At 34.0% G+C, this 20,147-nt stretch overlaps 1 protein-coding gene across 6 annotated transcripts; it reads right to left on the reverse strand.

The window, feature by feature from the left end:
* Positions 1-1,964: 1,964 nt before the first annotated feature.
* Positions 1,965-18,504, reverse strand: LOC132131117 (glutaminase kidney isoform, mitochondrial-like). Of its 6 annotated transcripts, none has more exons than XM_059543062.1 (18): positions 18,213-18,504; positions 12,549-12,639; positions 12,286-12,404; positions 11,880-12,009; positions 11,705-11,784; positions 11,410-11,573; positions 10,472-10,530; positions 9,080-9,112; positions 8,931-8,989; positions 8,588-8,654; positions 8,449-8,499; positions 7,111-7,287; positions 6,870-7,001; positions 6,690-6,782; positions 4,257-4,318; positions 4,060-4,136; positions 3,839-3,902; positions 1,965-2,481 (listed from the first exon to the last, which is right to left on the reverse strand). In XM_059543062.1, the coding sequence occupies exons 1-18, from the start codon at positions 18,371-18,373 to the stop codon at positions 2,328-2,330; spliced, it is 1,773 nt and encodes a 590-aa protein (XP_059399045.1). In that variant the 5' UTR covers positions 18,374-18,504; the 3' UTR covers positions 1,965-2,327. The 6 variants fall into 6 exon arrangements, with proteins under 6 accessions (XP_059399045.1, XP_059399044.1, XP_059399050.1 ...); XM_059543061.1 differs by having other exon boundaries at positions 12,549-12,645; XM_059543064.1 differs by lacking the exons at positions 1,965-2,481; positions 3,839-3,902; positions 4,060-4,136; positions 4,257-4,318 and adding an exon at positions 5,677-6,090 and having other exon boundaries at positions 12,549-12,645.
* Positions 18,505-20,147: the final 1,643 nt, after the last annotated feature.

Genomic DNA, 20,147 nt, shown 5'->3' on the forward strand with positions numbered 1-20,147 from the left:
TAAGCATGTATATCCACACACACACACACACACACACACACACACACACACACACACACACACACACACACACACAAACTACAAAACACACATTTTACAATACTTTAACAACAGTGTCCCACTAGAAAAAAAATCACAAAATTGAGATTGCCTTAGCTTTGGAGGTTTTTCAAGTATATGCATGCCTCTTTGTCATCAGTACTGTACATTTGAGCAATCAATCAATGTGCTTTTCTGCATACAACATGTGCTTATAGACAACTGACGGGACTGTTTAGCCTGCATTTTGTCCATAGCAATCAATGCCAGTGCATTTTTTATTCTTTTTAACTTCCAATCTTAATTGTCATTTCACCATGTACTGAGAATAAAACAACATTAGAATTTTTTGCTTGGTTCTTTTTTCAAATGATCGCTAAACTAAAATCACACAACAAATCCACATCCGGTATTTAAATGTCTTGCAGACGAAGCAAAAGTGACACGGCAACCCAGTTTGGATGTTACTTTTGTTGGTTTTCCACATAATTATTCATAAGTCAACTGCTGTAAGATTTCCAGTATGCTTAAGTATTGAAAAATGTTCCTTTTCAAAAATACAGGAACTTCCTGTAGCACAATAAACAAAAAGATACGAAAATCGTCCTTTTGGTGGTTAACTTAATTTCAGTCACACTTAAGTAATGTTAATAAATTGAAACTTACTGTAAGTTGTATCGGTTTGAAATACCATACGTTTTTGTAACAATGAACGAGTGGGTGAAAAATGGTCTTTCAAGTACTTTGAAGTAATCTCGGTAACAATTTACAGTAAGTTACAATGTGTTAAAATTAAGCAGATAAGTATCACATACAGGGAATTCCTGTAATACAAAGAAAGTCCAGGAACAAAAATGGTCCTTCTAGTGCTTTAAAGTAATTTTGGTGACACTTCACTAATGTTACCAAATGCAAAGTAAAAAGGCACCAAAATACAGGGAATTCCTGTAGTACAATGAACCGGCAGATAAGAAAATGGTCCTTCTTCTAGTGCTTAAAAGTAATTACAGTGACAGTTTACAGTAAGTTTCAGTTAACATTAGTTAAGTATACATGTATCAAATACAAGGAATTCCTGTAGTACAATAAATGGGTGCTTTACACTTTACAATAAGTTTCAATTTGTTAACTTTAGTTAGTTAGATGGCTATCAAATACAGGAAATTCCTGTAGTACACTGAACAGGCAGGTATAAAAATTGTCCTTCTAGTGCTTTAAAGGAATTTCAGACACACTTTACAATAAGTTTCATTCGTTGACATTAAGCACATAGATATCCAATACAGGAAAAATTTAAAAAGGTCCTTCTAGTGCTTAAAAGTAATTTACACTTAAACATTTAGAAGACGCTTTTATCCAAAGCAACTTACAAATGAGGACAATGGAAGCAATTTCAATAACTAAATAAATAAAGAATTTCAGTAACACTTTGCAATAAGTTTTAGTTAACATTAGGTAGATGTGTATCATGAATTAACAATGAATAATACTTTTACAACATTTATTAATCTTAGATATTTTTTTAATTTCTACAGATACTACATTTTAGTTAGATTTTAAATTAATAGCACATATATCACATGTTGAACCAATATGAATGAACAATGAACAAGAGTATATTTTTAATTGGCTAGATTAATAAATTCTGTTACTTATTAGAATGATACCTAAATTAACTAATGTTAACTGTAACAGTAATAAAAAATAATAAAAAAACTACATGTAAAGTGTTACTTTAATTTAATAAAAAAAAATATTGAAGAACAAATAAACGATACAAAAAAAAAAAAAATGTGCAAAAAAATGTAAAAGTGCTTTTTTTTTTGACAACAATGTCATATTTGGAACATATTCTTCTACATGTTAATAACTAAGTTAAGACTAAAGTAGAACATAAAGAACAAGTGTTAAAAACCCTATACCCTCTCCAATCAAGCTTTTTCCTAGATATATTTTCTTTAATATCTGACATTATTATGCATCTATGAAGGTTCTCAAACTATACATGAATGTACATGAACCATATAGAAGTATTGAGCATATTCTATTCAAAATGTGTTTATGTGGAGATACAGCTAAATAAGACCTTTATGAGGCTACACTCCCCTGAGTGTAAGATAAAACAAAATTACCAGAGGTTACACATCATACACATAAACATCACAACACTGTAAAGGGGCCCAAAGGCTTTTTTTTGTGTGTTTTACATGGTTTCTTCTCAAATGCGTACCTCAGACACACAGACTCACTGAGAAAAATCTGGAGTGTTTTAACGCAACAGATCATCTCTACAGCATCCCGTCCAGATTATTCTCGGCCGTCTCCTTTTCGCTGTCGGCAGTGGTCTCCTTAGGGCTGTAAGCATTGTGATAGTCCTGCAGGATCGTTACAACGTCGTGATGGCCGAAATGAATGGCCTCGTCCATGGGAGTGTTACCCCACCTGTACAGGGATCAAACGGCAAGTTTAAAGGCAAGTTTACTGTTTATTAGTCATTTCTTTGTGTGAAAAAAATAATAATAAAAAAAAAAAAAAAAAAACTAAAACTAAAGCCAACTAAAAACACTCAATTTATGAAGCTTAAAATACAAGCTTTGGCTTTTAAACCCTCCAGTGCATTTGTTCCAGAACTTTCAAAATGGATAAATAATGGCTGGCGGGATGCTTGGTGCTCTTTTTCGTTATCTTTTTTTTTCTTCTAATATCTTTTAGTAATCATCATAAATCATATACAATTTGAAATCTTGAATTAGTTGAAAAGCTCAAAATAAATCTAGTAAAAACCATTTTGAAATCGGACATGGAGATGGTACTTTAAATTTTTTTAGCCATCTCCTCCCCCTTAGTGGGTGGTGTCAAGTGTCATATTACAAAATATATTACGGTTGTGGCGAGTGGGGCGGGGCCGAGGGACGTGGGAACAAGGAGTGAGGCCGGCAATGATTGGGCAAATCAGTGACACCTGCGACCCACTGCCGGTCTCGAGTCCCACGTAGGAGATGGAAGGATATAAAACTGGAGCGACGACAGTGAAGGACGAGAGAGGACCAGGCTGGTGTGCTGTTTTGTGTTTATTTTGTATTATTAAAATGTTATTTGATTGTCCGCCGGTTCCCGCCTCCTCCTTCCCGATGATTACAAAGGTTTTAATTCATTACAACGGTATTTTACAATCTTAACTTTTTATAATCTTGACAAAATACATTTCGTTGGAAAGGTCTGAGTCTCAAGATTCAATATTTGGTGGTTTTATAGCAATTATGGATAATTTTTTTAAATATACATTTACTTTATATAAAATTAAAAAAATTATAATATAATTATAAATTAAATTGATAAAACTACAACTTCAGCATTAAAGTAAAAAAAAATGAATTTAATATAAAATTATTAACTGCAACCACTATGATAGTGTTAAAAAATATTGTAATGTAATAAAAAAAATAACATTCACAATATTATACTATACACAACTATAGGTTTTTTTAATCCTATTTTGATAGTGATTTATCTATTTGATAAATTAATGGATAGTTAAGCACAATGAATGTATCGACACAAATGCATTCAGCTATATGTAAAATGTCTGAAAATATAATCAAGATGGCTGACAATAAACAAATCAAGAAAAAAAGAAGATAGTTTCTTGAATACAACTTTGAGAACATACTATAGTCTATAATATTACAGTTTTGCAACAGTCTTGCCTTATTTTGTGACCCACTTTTGACATATGGGTGTTTTTAACAGATAGAAAATCACAAAATAGAATCTGTGTTGTAGTATTTCACATTCATACCTGTCTCTGGGCACTGGGTTCACCTTACAAGCCTCTAGGAGGAAACGCACAACCTCAGTGTGACCTGAAACACACAAAAGTGCACATTAGCAAGATTTACACTCAGCACAGACAGAAAATTAGGTCAGGCAGAGGAAACAAACAGCAAGTCAGAGGTCTGGGGGTTGAAGCACATGATAATTTCAACAGTTGCAGAGTTTGAGAAGTTCCTGTCACTCCACCTTCAGCAGCAGCGACATGAAGGGCCGTCCGAGAGTCGTAATCTCTCTGCTCCATATCCATTGACGATAGCGCAAACCTATGCAAAATGCAAACATGCATGAAGTAGAAGTTAGAGGTAGAAACTCAAGGTTTAACATGCAAATTGTGTTCAGAAATGCAAAAAAAAAAAAAAAAAAGTGACTTAGTGGTGTGGTACCTTCTCAGAGCTGACACGTCTCCTGTGTAGGCCGCAAACAGCAGATTAATAACTGACTTCACCTGAAAGAAAACAGAGGAGTTGTTTATGGTACATTAACAACATCAGGACGAAATCATAACTTAGCACAAATAGCTATAAGATCCAAAAGCCCATCAGGTCACATTTGGGGAGTGCAAAAAAACGACATCAAAGGCAACATGTGAAACAAAAGGACAGTTAAACAAAACTAACAACAGTTGCAATGTTTTCAAAACAGGGATAAAGAAACAAAATACACACAGAGATAAATAAAATGTGTGTTTATCAATCATTTATTAAACCACATGACAAAATAAATAAAATCAAGTCAACCTAGTTCAAAGAAGATAATCTTATTGGCACAAACAAATGGTCTCTAAAAAGTTGCACATATTTCACATTGAGTCACATATTCAATAAAGTCAATGATAAAACTGAAATCCAGTCACTTGAAAGCAAGAACTTCTTAAAAATAAAATAAAAGTTCAGTAGTCAGTTTAAATGATACCAAGTTTAAAACATTTCTCAGTGGGAAGTAGCTTTTAGTTCAGTACTTTTTAATGTTTGTTTCAAAAATGATAAGCGATTCCTTAAACTGACAGTATATTGAAATACCTACAGTAAGTATTTAACTCAAGTGAAAACTGGGTTATAGATGTAGATGATTTGATCACAGGATGAAATTTGCATTGTGAAACCACTAGTCACACATCTTTTCTAGCTGATCACAGTCGACCCATTCCGCTCTGGTTAGCGTTAATCACTTGTTTGGTTTTTACTTATACAATATCTAAACTCCTTCCTTTTATGATTTACACAAAATAAAACATTGTGCTTGCTGGACTGAACCCAGAGGACTGCAGAATTTATAAAGACACACTTTATACAGGCACAGATTTTGACTGTTTACATTAAACAGTTCTTTCAAATCCATTTACATACTTTTCTTCACTTGAACCCCAATACTGCTTGAAATAAGTTAACAGAACCTGCACCAAAACATACATTCGACAAACACTTTTAAAACAAACCTTTAGACATATTAGGTAAAAAAAAGGGGGTCATTGGAAGAGCATAATATAATCATGTACAAATAAAAAAATAAAATGAACTGTAAATGTAGAGAATAGTTCTCAAGGAATTTGTTGTAGTACAGGAGAAAGTACTTTTATGAACGGTGGGGGAAAACAAATGAATGTATTAATTTTTACAGTTTTTAATCAAAACATTTTGTAACACAATATAACAGTATCGTTACCCAGATATTGATATCATACTGAATTGTTTGGGCCTTACTGATTCCCTTAATTTTAACATCAAAAAGTTACACGTAAGGTTTAAAGGTCTTTGGCTTGCTTTATAGTATGCCTATAGTATAAACCTCCATAAACAAACAAATAAAAAAACAATAACAAAAAAAAAACAAAAAAAAAAAACAACTAAAACAAAACAAAATCCAATTAAAAAAGAAAAGAAAACGCAAAACAAAAATAAACACAAAACCAACTAAAACGAAACAAAAAACTAACAAAAACAAAACACAGTTCAAAAAGACAGAACAACCTTTCTAACCCCAAAGACTGATGAACCAAAGAAAAAGATTAGATGAAGGGCTGACAAAACATGGCAGGAAGGGTGGGCGATGTTGTCTCTTCTAGTTTCTTTCTGCCACGCTTTCCATCCTATAGACTACAGTGGTAGAATTGTCCTCATCCGTTTCGGAAGGACAGACCTTTTTCCACACTTTGTCAGTGAGCGCTAGTTCCTTCTGAAGACTCTTATAGTCCAGTGGTTCAAGACTCTGCTGCTGCTGCGGTTCAACCAATACGGACACGGATAGATTATCAGATTAGATTATTTCATCATGGAATTTGCAGCTTGGATTAGTATGGATGGCAGAGAGTGAAGAAAACAGGGAAACAGTGGAAATTTAAGCAAGCCTGGTGTTATTTTTAAGTAAAGAGGCATAATGTCCATAATTATTTGACACTTATTATTTTATGTAAGCCAAGCAGTAAAATATTTAGCATCCTAAATTGAGGCGCATGAATGGTAGTGGAGTTAAAAAGCAGAGAGCACGCTACTCCTCCAGCAGAGGGCAGACAAAGAAGAAAAAAGAAATACATTTGCTAAGAGAAGTGAAATGTTCAACAGGTTAACATTGCAGGACAGCTAGCAATATTTAGCTTGCCAGAACACGTACATCAAAACAAATGCACACACTCTCAATGTCAAAGTAACAGGATTCTTTGCATAAATTGCATGTAGAGGTGGGATATACAGTGGCCCCAAAATGTTAAATGATGCTTAATGCACAAATTTAATGCATTAGATAATAAACTGCGTCATTATTTTTTTTGTAAAACAACATTCAAATATTTACAATGCCCATCCCTAGTTGCATACACTCACCCGCTGGTCTCCACCCTCTCGGCGTGGATCCAATTTCTTGGCAAAATGCCGTAAATTATCATAGTTGTGGAAATTACAGAGCTGGACCAGATCCTGAAAGAAAACGAAGACTTCAATTAATGTGAGCAAGAAAGCCACCATTGTAACAATATATTAGCTGAGATGATATAGATTTATTACCGTGCAAAACTGGATTCCTCGCACACTATTGCCCAATTTGTCAAGAGGAGGAGACCAACACATAATGCCCATCACATTGGGGACCACCAGTAGGATGCCTCCAGAAACACCTGATTTAGCCGGGAGACCAACCTACAGTACAACACACAACCTGAGTTTGTCGCAGATGTGAAAGTGTTTTTCTTACACCGAACATAAAATCCATCAGACACTTCCCCAGGTGTGAACGTGTGAAACTTACATGGAAAGCGAACTGTCCGGAGAAGTCGTACATGCCGCAGGAGTGCATGAGACTCAGAGTGTCCCGTACAGCCTCGGGGTTCAGCACGCGCTCGCCCGTGATTGGACAGAAGCCGCCGTTCGCCAGGGTAGCTGCCATCACACTGGCACTCTCGCACGTTACCTCAATGGAGCACAGCTTAACAAACAAAACAAAAACATGTATTTTCTGATATTTAAATATTAACATTTGCATACTGCATTTAAACATTTAATTTAAATAAATATTATATATAACTCTTAAAGGAATAGTTCACTCAAAAATGAAATATGCTGAGAAATTACCCTCAGGCCACTCGAGATGTTGACCTTTGATCACTTGCTCACCAATTAATCCTCTGTAGTGAATGGGTGCCGTCAGAATGAGAGTCCAAACAGCTGATAAAAACATCACAATAATCCACACAACTCAAGTCCAATCCATCAGATAACATGCTGAAGCAAAAAGCTGCATGTTTGTAAGAAAAAAAATCTTTTTATACTTCAAACCATTGCTTCCAGCTAAACTACCAGTGCAAAAAAAAACTGTTTCCTGCAGTGAAAAAGTCCATTCCCTGTTGTCTTGGACTGTTTTCACTTGTAAACGGAGCTTGATCTGTGCAGATGTCTTTCCTGATTCAGACAAGACGACTAATTCACTGGAAGAAGCAAGAGGACTTGTATTTTAGCTGGAACTGGTGGTTTGAAGTTAAAAATGTCTTAATGATGGATTAGTTTATTACAAATCCTACAATTTTTACTTCACAAGGTGCTAATTGATGGATTGGAGTGGTGTGGATTATTGTGATGTTTTTATCAGCTGTTTGGACTCTCATTCTGACGGCACCCATTCACTGCAGAGGATCCATTGGTGAGCAAGTGATGTAATGCTACATCTCTCCAAATCTGTTCAAAAAAAAAAAAAAAAGAAAACCCGCAAAAACTCATCTACATCTTGGATGGCCTGATGGTGAAAACCTATTCAGCTAATTAAAGTTTCTGGAAGAACACTTTCATTCATTCTTTGTTGTATCTATTGAAAAAAATGTGTAAAATACTTACAAAATCAATCGAATGTAAAACAGGTAATGTGTTAATGTGGAAACCTTTTTTTAAGTTTGACTATTTGTTAATATTTCAAAACAGTTAGCATACTTTAACAAGCATATGTTTTCTGTATTTGTTACTATAATTTATTTATTTTTTTTAAACACATTTTTAATGTTGGAAGCTTATGTCTACAGGCAGCTATGCACATATTCAACATTCATTTCCAAATTGAAAACTTGTGTGCAAAAAAGGCAGTTTAACTTATACTAACCTGGAAGTAAAGGTCCAGGATGGAGATCATATCTGTACCCTCTGGGAAACACTGGAAGAAAGGGGGAAAAAGTGAAAAACTAATGTTTTTAGTGAATTTTTAATGGTCCCTAATTGCTATAAAATGTTTAAACGTATACCTTCTTTTCCTTCAAGTAGTAACCAATGGCAAAGTTTCTGTCACCTGACAGTCGCTCTGACTGAAACCTACCAACAACAAGAAACAAGAAAGTACTTACAGAAAGAACTCATTTTAGTAAGTTACAATGTATTGTTTTATTTAACATTTGTTTAGTTTTGTATTTTAAAGTTTTAAATGTTCAGTTGAATACTTAATACTAGTTACATATTTGTACTCTATTTTTTGCTATGTTTTTATGTTGTTTATTTCGACTGTTCACTTAAACATTTACTTAATTAAGAAATATCTGATATTGAGAATAATGACATTTCACTGCTAATAGCATTAAAAAAATCACTTACGTAGCATTGCTGAAACCAACATATTCATTTCCTGCCAACTTATTCATAAAGTTCATCACCTGAAACAAAACACTTCATTAAACACAGCAGCTCTCGACATGATAAACAGTAAAAATATAAAAAGAGTTATACTGTACTATTATACTTACATAGTCAAACTTCTCAGCGTTGCTTACACCTTGCTGAAAGTCAAAAAGAAACTGCATGAACGTGTTATATCATAGAAAATATCATACACACAAACTTAATGCATAGCCATTCCGGTTAAATGAAACATTATTAAACTAGCACAGTATATTTACATAGCCATTATAGACTGAGATTCTAAATATTAGATTGACAGCTGAAGTAAAATCAATTGTCTACAGCTTTAGAAACTATTAAAAGGAAGAATGGAAAAAATAAAGGATTCTAGCTCACTAGATTTGAGTAACATCTTTGAAAGAAATAAAGGCAAACAGTGTTTGTGTCCAAGTAAGTACTATTATTGTTGAGGAATCACAAGTGTAAGTTGTTAAAGGGGTGTGGAAAAATCTGACAAAACTAAAAGATTTAAAAAAAACCCCACTAAATTGTCAAGTAATTTGAACTGTGTGCTGTCTGTAAGTTTGTTTTAGTAGAGTTCTGAAGAAACTCATGTAATGCATTGATTTGAGGTTCTAAAATCAGGTTTTCCACATTGAAGAAATGAAACAAAAAACAGTAGTGTATCTGACTAAATACTTCTAAAAATTCTAACAAAATAAAGCTTGATTCTGAAGTAATTAAACAAAATTACATTTGATTTTCTGTCAAAGCAATGAGTTTGTCAGACTTGCGCTAATGTAGCGTAGCATTAGCTCGGTTTGAAATTTGTTCAATGAGGAAAAACAAATAAATGAAAGGGAAATTACCAAACGTCATTGACCTGTTGGAGGGTCAAAATTTCCCACAGTTCCTAATGCTGTAAAATACGCAACAACAATAAAACCACAAAAAGCCTTCACACAGACATCACACATTACCACCTCGATAGGCCTGAGAAATTCACCTTTAACACCACAAACTGTCATCACAAATTCAGCACCTACTAAAACAGTTATAAACATACTTGTACATGTTTGCAGTATTGTTTATAATAGTGTTAACAGGTAAACAAAGCCCTGCATTTCTGATGTAACTACAGATTGTGGCTGTTTTCAAAACGACAATATTCTGACTGCTCTCAAACATTTGATATTAATAAAGCATTTTTTTGATGTCTTCCTCTCATCTCTCATTTGTTTCTAAAGTGTTCAATTCCAGATTCCTGACTATCATTCGTTCTCTCGCATCGGTTTGCTCTTTTTCGTGATTATTCATAACCTTAATCTGATGAGAGAGGGAAAGTAATCAAATTAAATCCATTCGTCCCTCTGATCCGTTCTCATGTCAAACATCCACAAACATATCAAGCTACACATTCGCCAAGGGACTTTTAGGTTATCAAATTAGGAAAAAATTAAGCAGTTTTGGGCCCCTATTTTATCAAAAAAGGACGTAAGGATGAGAAAGTGATTTACCCTGAGGAGAGAAGTGCATACTATGGCACCAGCGTTTACCATTGGATTATGAGGTTTATCTGGAAAAATAGATGAATGAATCAATAAACAAAGATGACTCCGAGTGTATGAAGCTTGTTTTCGGGAACATTAAAGGAACAGTTCATCAAAAAACAAATATTTTCTAGTAATGTACTAATGGTGTAGATGAGTTTGTTTTTTCATTGGAACATGTTTGGATGAATTTAGCATTAAATCACTTGCTCATCAATGATTCCTCTGCAGTGAATGGGTGCCGTCAGAATGAGAGTCTAAACAGCTGATCAATACATCACAATAATCCACACCACTCCAGTCCATCAGTTAATGTCTTCTGAAGTGAAAAGCTGCATGTTTATAAAAAAACAAATCCATCTTTAAGACTTTTTTTTTCATTTTAACCTTTGCTTTTGGCTACAACATGAGTTCTCTATTAATAATATTGCTTTTTTCAGTGAAAAAGTCATCTCAAATGAATCAGAAGAGAAATCTGCACGGATCAATCACTGTTTACAAATGAAAAAAAGTGTTCTAAACAAATACGTTGGTGGATTTTGTTGTGAGAGAAAAACAAGAGATGGACTTTTTCATGGGAGGAAGTGTTATTATTTTTGCTCATGCACCAGTATAATAATAATTAAAAAAAACTTTAATGATACATTTGTTTATTTCAAACATGTAGGTTTTCAATTCACTAGACGTTAACTAATGGATTGGACTGGTGTGGATTACTTGTGAAGTTTTTTTTCAGCTGTTTGGACTCTAATTTTGGCGGCACCCATTCACAGCAGAGCTGTGAAATCTGTTCAGTTGAACAAAAACTCATCTACGTCTTGGGTGACCTAAGAGTGAGTACATTTTAACAAATTATCATTTTTGGGTGAACTATTCCTTTAAGTTTTTTTGTATTCTGAAATTACCTTCTTCGTTAAGAAACAGTTTGTTGAAACGAAGACCGCTGGGTTCCTTCCCAATAAATCGGTGCACGTATTCAGTGCCGTGATCATGAACAGCAATTGCATATTTTAATGGCTTCACACACGATTGTAGACAAAATGGAACTTTCGTGTCGCCCGCAGTGTATCTGTAACACACAAAATATCAGATTTAGATTTTCAACAGAGCTCAGCATAAATGTTTGATAGATCAAATCATGTTTACCAGAAAATATAAACAAAAATGGAGCAAAATCAATACTAAAGACAGAAATCTCACCGTTGGCCATCTACGGTGCACAAGGCAACGCCCCAGAGATTAGGGCTAAATTTTGCTAGTTGAGGAATGTAATCTGCCACCTAATACAATAAAAATGTGACAAACCAGAATATAAACAAATATCATCAGAGATTCACACAGTGTTGGATTATCTTATCTTATCTGATAAGTGTACCTGGCCACCCGACATTGATTTAGCGCTCTCATAAATTTGATCGATGTGAGAGGTGAATGACTGGAAGTCAGGAATGACAAACTTTTTCCGGAATGCCTGTGTTAGCAACACAATGTTGCTTTGCACACACCTGTAGGAAAAGAAAAGTCAAGATTATGATTTAGCTTTATTGGCATCAGTACGTTCCTCCAAATCCAAACAAAAATGAACACTTACATAAAAAAAGTTAGTTGTACTACTTTTGTTGTTTGTAAATTTTCTTACATTTTAAATAATTAGTTTCTTTAGTTTTAATTATTTTTGTTTTTATTTTTAAAATGAAACGAAGATTTTTTTCTGTAAAGAAAAAAAACAAAAAAAATATATATATATATATATTATATATATATATAGCCCATTTATTTACTTTTTGAAGAGATGTCGATCCAGAGCGCCATCTGATGTGGTCTTCATGGTGACTTTTAACATCTCCATACACTCCTTAAGACGAGGGTCTCCAGTAAGCAGACCTGTGGATTTCAGTGCCTGAAAAACAACAACAATTAGCCTAAACTTACAACAAACTGAAAACTGAAACAACTATCTGGTCTATAAACCAAGATATGTGTTATAAGAGATATACGGTAGCGATGGCCTTGCTCTCCTTGGCCAGCTGGTGTTTGGTTTTACCGTAGTAAATTTGTGAGCTGGAATTTTCTCCTGGCCCTCTGCAATGGTGTAAAACAGCAGATCTTCCAGGCTGGGCAAAATGCCTGCCTTCCTTCTCCTGTGATGTGAACAGATACACAGAGAATCCAGTAAGCAGACAGAAAACAAAAATAGACGGTATACTCAACAAAAAGGGTTTATCAGCAGCAGCATGTCGTACTGAAATTTCATGCCATTTTAGTCTCAGAATTATTACTCTCAAAATGCCAGTCAGTAGGTTTCAGATTGGATAAAGTTGTTTTTGAATTAAACCAATTTCAATTGTCAAAACCCCAAATATACTCTATGCAAGTAAAAGTCGCATTCTCACATTCTACCATTAGGGGTGCTATTAGCGTCATCCTTAGTTTTTTTTAAACAATTCAAATTTTTTAAAACTGTCAAGGAAGATTTTAGAATTGAGTTAAAGTGATTAATTGTTAGTTAGCTAGATCACATCAACATAAGCATATTTGCGCATGGGAAAAGTGAAAGGAAAATGCGTTTTACCCCTGACTGACACTGTGAGGTCATCTGAAACATTTTTTTTTTCTCAGAAAAAAAGGTTAGTCTGTTAGAAAAGGGGGTTATTTAACATTATTCAGGTTTGAGAAAGATAAATGTTAAGCAGGAGCTAAATAAAGCATTTGGGAACAAAACTTCCAAGGACTTCCTACACTTGATTCAAAAGTTTAAACAAACAATGGATCGCATTCTGGGATAGCTACACAATACAGGCTTTGAAGGAACTCTTGTTTAACAAGCTTTGGATAAAAGCGTCAGATAAATGTAAAATGTAATGTTAACAGGTCACAAACCATCCAGAAATTAACTTAAGTGTCTGGAGATTATTTAAATTGGTGGAAAAATACTGTTCTAAATCCATTGTGGGTTTAAACAATGGCCACCAATAGCAGCTCAAGGCCTTTGTGATGTCATTTTGAGATGATATGGTGATGATTTGGTTCTAGATCACAGAATGGTAATGTTCTTCAGTGGGGAAAACCAAGCAAAGCGTTTTGTAAGAAATAACTGGAAGAAAAAAAAACACCGAATAAAATGAACCAGATACTTACACAACAAATGCAAAGTATGCAGACAACCAAGAGAGAGAGAGAGAGAGAGAGAGAGAGAGAGAAAAAACAGAAAGGAATGAGACATCCAGACATATAAAACACTGGAAAAATAAATGAACACATAGAAATGCATATGTATTATTTATGCAGGTTCTAAAAACAAACTGACCTTTGATTTAATTAAAATAGAGATAATAGGTTAATAACGCAAATCAAATTATAAAACAAAATTTTTTTATATTTTTTATAGCTTTTGGAAATGACACAGAGGGAGAATTAATCTCAAAACATTCAAATTTTGGTTGATAAATCGGCTTTGGAGATTTCAGCCTACAGTCCAGACCAGTGCTGGGGAAAGTTACTTTTCATTGCTTTATAAAGCACAAATAAACACAACACAAGATAAGACTGTCGCTTAAATATAAAATCACATTCGGAAGACACAGGTTTCACAGATGAGGGAAGACTGATCCATAGCCTAAGATAGGACCGGCCACTGCAAACTCACATTAAAAAAAAAAAAAAAACTTTTAAAAAGTAATACATTACAATATGGCTTTTTTCCAGAAAAAGTAACTAATTGCATTACTCAGCCACACCACAAGGATGCGCTGTTTTCTTTCATTGCAAAGCATAAATACACATGGCACCTTGTGGTGTGGGTGACACAGAAGAGTGATGTGGAGAGACACAGAGGAGACTGTTGACTAAGGAATTGTTGAATAAAGTCGTTATTTTTGTTTTCTTCGCTTATAAACAGTATTCTCGTCACTTCATAATGTTACGGTTGAACCACTGATAGCACATGGACTATTCTGACGATGTCTTTCATACTTTTCTGGACCTTGACAGTGTAACTTACTTGGCAGTCTATGGGACAGTCACAAGCCTCCCGGTTTTCATCCAAAACATCTTGAATTGTGTTCCGAAGACGAACTGAGCTTTTATGTGTTTGGAATGACGTGGGGGTAAGTGATTAATGACAAAATTTTCATTTTGGGGTAGAGTATCCCTTTAAGCTTCAAATGTGAAAAATACATTGGATTGGTTTCTTCTTTAAAATGATAAAAATGTAAAAATATAAATGGTATTATAACGTTATACTTAAACTAAAATTAAAATAATGGAAAAACCCTTAAGGTAACATGTAGAAAGAAAAAACATATCTTAAGCATGCAGAATAACATTAAGTGGACTTTGAACGATTAATTGCCGATTTGAACGATTACGTAATTGTGACATCCATAATTGTAAACACGATTTGACATTCGATTAATTGTGGAGCCCTAATGGACAGTAATGCATTTTGTTACTTTTGCATTACTTTTTCTTGACCTGGGCTGGGCTTGCTTGTTTATTTTTAATAACAAAATACCAAAAGGTCATATATTTGGCAACTGGCCTTTCACACCAAAAGTGAAATGAATAAGCCTCAGCTCACTCCCCATTTCTCTCAACACAGGGACAGACATGTCAGTGAATATTGTTGCATATCATTTAAAAGTAATGCATTACTCAAAAAGTAATCTGATTACATAACTAGTAATGCGTTACCACAACACTGGTCCAGACTATTGATAAAAAGCTAGACACACACGATTGTGTACAAACACAGCCAGCGATGATGTCCTGGTAAGGCATTAAACTAGGACACATAACCTGAGGAGAACAGCCACCCCTCCCGTCCCAAAGGAGCGATAATCCTTCATTTCCTAGCAAGGTCTCAAGTTCTGATCCTCGCTAATGCACCACGCCAAATGTACGCTCCGATATTTTTACACACAAACACACTGGAAATAATCCACTTGATGACATCGCTAAATAAACACAATGATTATTATGTAGTTATGTGAGATGAGAAAAACTGATCAGCATCCCCACTGGGTTGCTTCTAAAATGTATAAACAATTAGTGCAATGTTATTTCCTGTGAATATTTCAAAAATGGTGTGTCTGTGTGGCAGCAATGTAAAAAATGAGAGAAAGAGACATAGGCTACGTGTGTAATATGTGTATTTGTAAGAGAAGGTTTTATGTTTATGTGGTGAAATGTCTGAAAATGCCTCCAGAAGAATTGCAAACCATGTCAGAACATCCTTGCGGAAACAGCTGTGTGTGTGTGAACATGTGTAAGTGAAACGATTCTGTAACAATATCTTCATTACCTTCTTCCACTTCAACAAGAATTGGTCAAACAACCAGCAAAACAGCTGATGCTCACACAGAATTGCATGCTTATAGAGCCACTGCAACATATTTTGGCCTGCAGCGAATAAAGCACCAGAAAATGAACCAGCTGCCACAAACTGAAAAATAATCTGGTATGCAAATATCCCACTATACAAAAAAAAAGAAAAGAAAAGTGAAACGAATATTTCTGTTCGCAGGATTCGTCTGGCTTAAGATGGTCAGCACAAACTGGCACAATTTCACTGCAGCAATGCATGCAGAGATGCCAGTGTGACACACACACACACACACACACACACACACAGAGACGCATATGTCAGCTGGTGCCGTCATGTCAGATAAACCTCGGATATCAGCGAGTCTTTGGTGATTCATTTTACACTCCCTTTAGTACAAAAACCACTTAACTAAGTAAAATTTGCATTTATTAATTATTAGTATATAAATCATTGTTTAGTATGAAAATGACATACGCACAATATATTGTTCAAATTACTGATATCTAAAAAGGCATATTTTTAATGATCAACTGGAAACCAATATAACGATTATAACCGATATAAATATGATGACATTTATCATATTAGCACCCACATTAAACGATGATAATGTTTTTTTTTTATTATAATCTCTCTCTGCAGATTTTAATGATTTTAATGTGTTCAAATAAAATTACAGCGATCCTTAAAATTTTATAGTTTTAGTTATCATTACAGTTTATCATTGGTGTGAAAGGGCCTTCAGAAGGGGATTTTATTTCATCTTTTTGTAAGCTAAGCTGTAAGTGCAGCAGGATTAGTGAAATTTTGGCGAAAATTTTCAGCCTTTTTTGCCGTGCAACAATAAATGTTATAATATTTCTATGCTTGAGTTTATTTAAAATTTGGAATTCTAATCTGATAGATAATCAACATTTAAAAAAAAAAATAATTCACCCATATATTGCTAGGCTGCTCTGATTGGTTGGCTCTGTTGTGCTATGTGGTTTCTGGAGTGTTCTGGAGATTAAATGTAAAAATGGGATTTTTATTTTATTTTATTCAATTTCAAATTTTTTCATTCAATTGTGACTCGTATGTCCTGTGTGCTACTTGTATGACAGATATTTGTTATACAGTGTTCCAAATTCAGTGATAGAAGGTGTTGTAGGTAGCAGAAAGGGCATTTATTACAATCTGGAACATGCACACTGGCAGACCGATGGAGAGAAAGGTCAACCTCTCTCCAAGGACAAACACTCATGCATACCGAATGAATGAGAGCAATGCATACAAAAATGACAGCACAGGCTGACACGTTCAGTGCACACTCAAAGTACTTTTCCAAATAAACCCCAGTTTCGACACTTCCGAGCTTTGAATACAGTCATTACAGGAAGAGGAAGTGGCTGATCTGGCTGTACGGGAACTAACATGCTTCAAAACTCAATAACACCATCTGAACCGGAACGATTTAAAGAGCCTGATTCAGATTGAGTGATTTCAAATTGATCAGTAATTTTACAGTATTAACTGTGACTACTGATTTTACATTAAATGTATATGTGTGTGTGTGTGTGTGTGTATATATATATATATATATATATATATATATATATATATATACACGCATACAAATGTAAATATTTTTAATAAAACATAATTTTAAATATTAAAATGTATAATAATTATTACATGAAAAAATGCTTTAATCAGAAATATTTAACAAAAAAATAAAATATAGAATTTCTAAAAGAACTTGACAAGGATTGAAATCATCAGCTGATTTTAATTAGTCTATCATTAATTTATGTACGTAAAAAAAAAATTAAAAATAGAATAGTCAATACAGGTCGATCAAAAAAATGGTGTCCTCTCAAATATATATATACTTTTTTTTTTTACCTGAAAGATTCTAGAACATTCAAAATTTCCATTATCCTGATTCATACCAAGAGAAGCAGTTTCAAATTTAAAAAATGCTTCAAATTTATCAAAGCCACCCTTAAAAGCCCAACGTTTCCGATTTCCGACTTTTTTATTATATATATATATATATATATATATATATATATATATATATATATATATATATATTTATAATCCCATTATTAATTTGGCCCCCCATCCATTGCACAAGCTCTTTCTCTTTGTGCAATCTCTTTGTCCTAAAGATCTTGACCACCTTATACTTTATCTAAAATATCTAAAGCTATAAATGTACCAGACAGATCCCCACATCCAACCTCGTGAATTAGGCCTTGGAATAGTGTGTAGGGAATGCAGGGCCCCCATATGAATGAATGAAATCCACCCAGGTTTAAAGTGAAAGCAAACCTGCTATCATTAATGGAGATGTTTTATCAACCCCACTCTATCAGGCATGTTTTCAGCTCTACTCACTTCTCGTTGGACGCATCTGTCTGCGTGCACAGGGATCGTCTGGATGAAGGCGCGCATCCTCCTCCGGCGGCTGCTGTATTATCTGAACTATTTCTCCATAGGCGCCTTAGACTGGGCGTGTAAAACTCCTTTAACGACCTCGAGAACCTAAGCTGTAACATTTCAAATTTGACAGGCCAAACAGAATGATTTCCGATAATAACGCTAGTAATATAACACCGTGGGTTATGAGAATGCCGCTTGTTTCAGAGAGCCGTGCCGGTTTCTTCCCTCGTCTCTCGGTGCGAATTCACAGGACAGAATCGAATCCGCCCACTGAAGCGCTGCTCGCAGTCCATTGGTTGGAGTGACGTCAGAGCACACGATAATTGGGTTATACGGACGTCAATCATCATTATGAAGCCAATGACCTTGCTGCGCTTAATGACACAATTCAATGCATCGCAAATCCTCCAAAGTTTTTTTGTATCCGTTTTTTAGTAATAGTTTAAGCCAGCTCTGATTATAACCGTTGGTCTGAGAGCAGTTTGCACATGTGATACAATATATATATATATATATATATATATATATATATATATATATATATATATATATATATATATATATATATATATATATATATATATATATATATATACATGAAATTATATTAATAATAATTTAATTTACTAATAATTTATTACTTATTACTAATACATTTCACCAGTTCATTGACATTACTAATTATTATCTTTTTGATCCATTTGTTTTGTGTTTTGGATTGCAAATGCAAATAATTTTTCAGCATATTAATATAAAATTAATAATAATTAATATTTATTATAGGAATAGTAGGCAGTAGTATTTTAAAGTCCGCGTGAAATCAAGAAATTGACTATTTACTTAACTAGCGCACAAAATCTATCTTTTATCAAAATCTGAACATTTGCTTCCGCTCTGGAATGGCATTATTTTTCTGATGACGTCAGTTTGACGGCATGGGCAGAATATCCTTAAATATTAAATATATTAAATATATCCTTTAACACACCCCTCCAACAGATTGCTATGAGTGAGAGACAGAGAGGAGGAGCGCAAACATAAAACAGCGCCCTCTATTCAACATTCCGTTTCAAATGGAAATACGTCACTACAATGGAAAAAAAATAATAATTCGACAGCAACTTCCGGTTTGGGTTCATTTATCACTGAAAAAAAAAATGTCAAGCTGAGCACATTTCATTGTGGGATGCAGTATTCACACACTGTGCACCGTATGACAGACATGCAGAAACAGAAAGAGCATGCCAGTAACGTTATGCTATTTTGAATATATTCATGTAATGCTCCAGTTATGGCATTTCTTAAATGGTTGAGTTCAGAAATAATTAATAGTATGCTCAAAGATGCCCTGACCTTCAAATTCAGGAAGTTTGAGCTATTAAATGATTATAACCGTTGGTCTGAGAGCAGTTTGCACATTTGTGATACAATGTACAATATAATAATGATATGATGCATATGAACACAACAAATATGTAATGTAATTAGAGGGTGTTACTTATCTTAAATATATGCACTGAACAATTACAATCTTTCTCTTTTAGGAAAGCGTGCTAATATCTTAGGCTGTCGTGCCACCTTGTGGGCAATTTAGAAAGTGACAGAATTTGACTTTTTTTTTTCTAACTAGAAAATTTTTCTGTAGACAAAATGAGAACAATACGTGTTCTAACTAGGGCTATACACAATAATTATAGGCGATTACGTTTCCATTTCTAACGTTAAAAGGGTTTTAAGCATATTCAAAAATAAATAAATAATACATTTAAATAATTACATAATAAAATATAACTAATCTATAAGTTAAATATTTATCGTTTTTTATTATTACTTGTTTATTTTACTATACATTTAATACAATATTACATTGAAAGTAAAAATATTTTTATA

This window comes from Carassius carassius, chromosome 48 (assembly GCF_963082965.1).
Source record: "Carassius carassius chromosome 48, fCarCar2.1, whole genome shotgun sequence".
Classification (NCBI taxonomy): domain Eukaryota; kingdom Metazoa; phylum Chordata; class Actinopteri; order Cypriniformes; family Cyprinidae; genus Carassius; species Carassius carassius.

Bases quoted from the DNA above. Each gene is read 5' to 3' on its own strand.
- LOC132131117 (XM_059543061.1), bottom strand. From the start codon at position 18,373: ATGTTACAGCTTAGGTTCTCGAGGTCGTTAAAGGAGTTTTACACGCCC. The intron at 12,405-12,548 runs GTAAAACCAAAC...GTTGTTTTTCAG, and splicing joins CAGCTCACAAATTTACTACG to GCACTGAAATCCACAGGTCT. The intron at 3,903-4,059 runs GTGGAGTGACAG...TGTGTGTTTCAG, and splicing joins TCATGTCGCTGCTGCTGAAG to GTCACACTGAGGTTGTGCGT.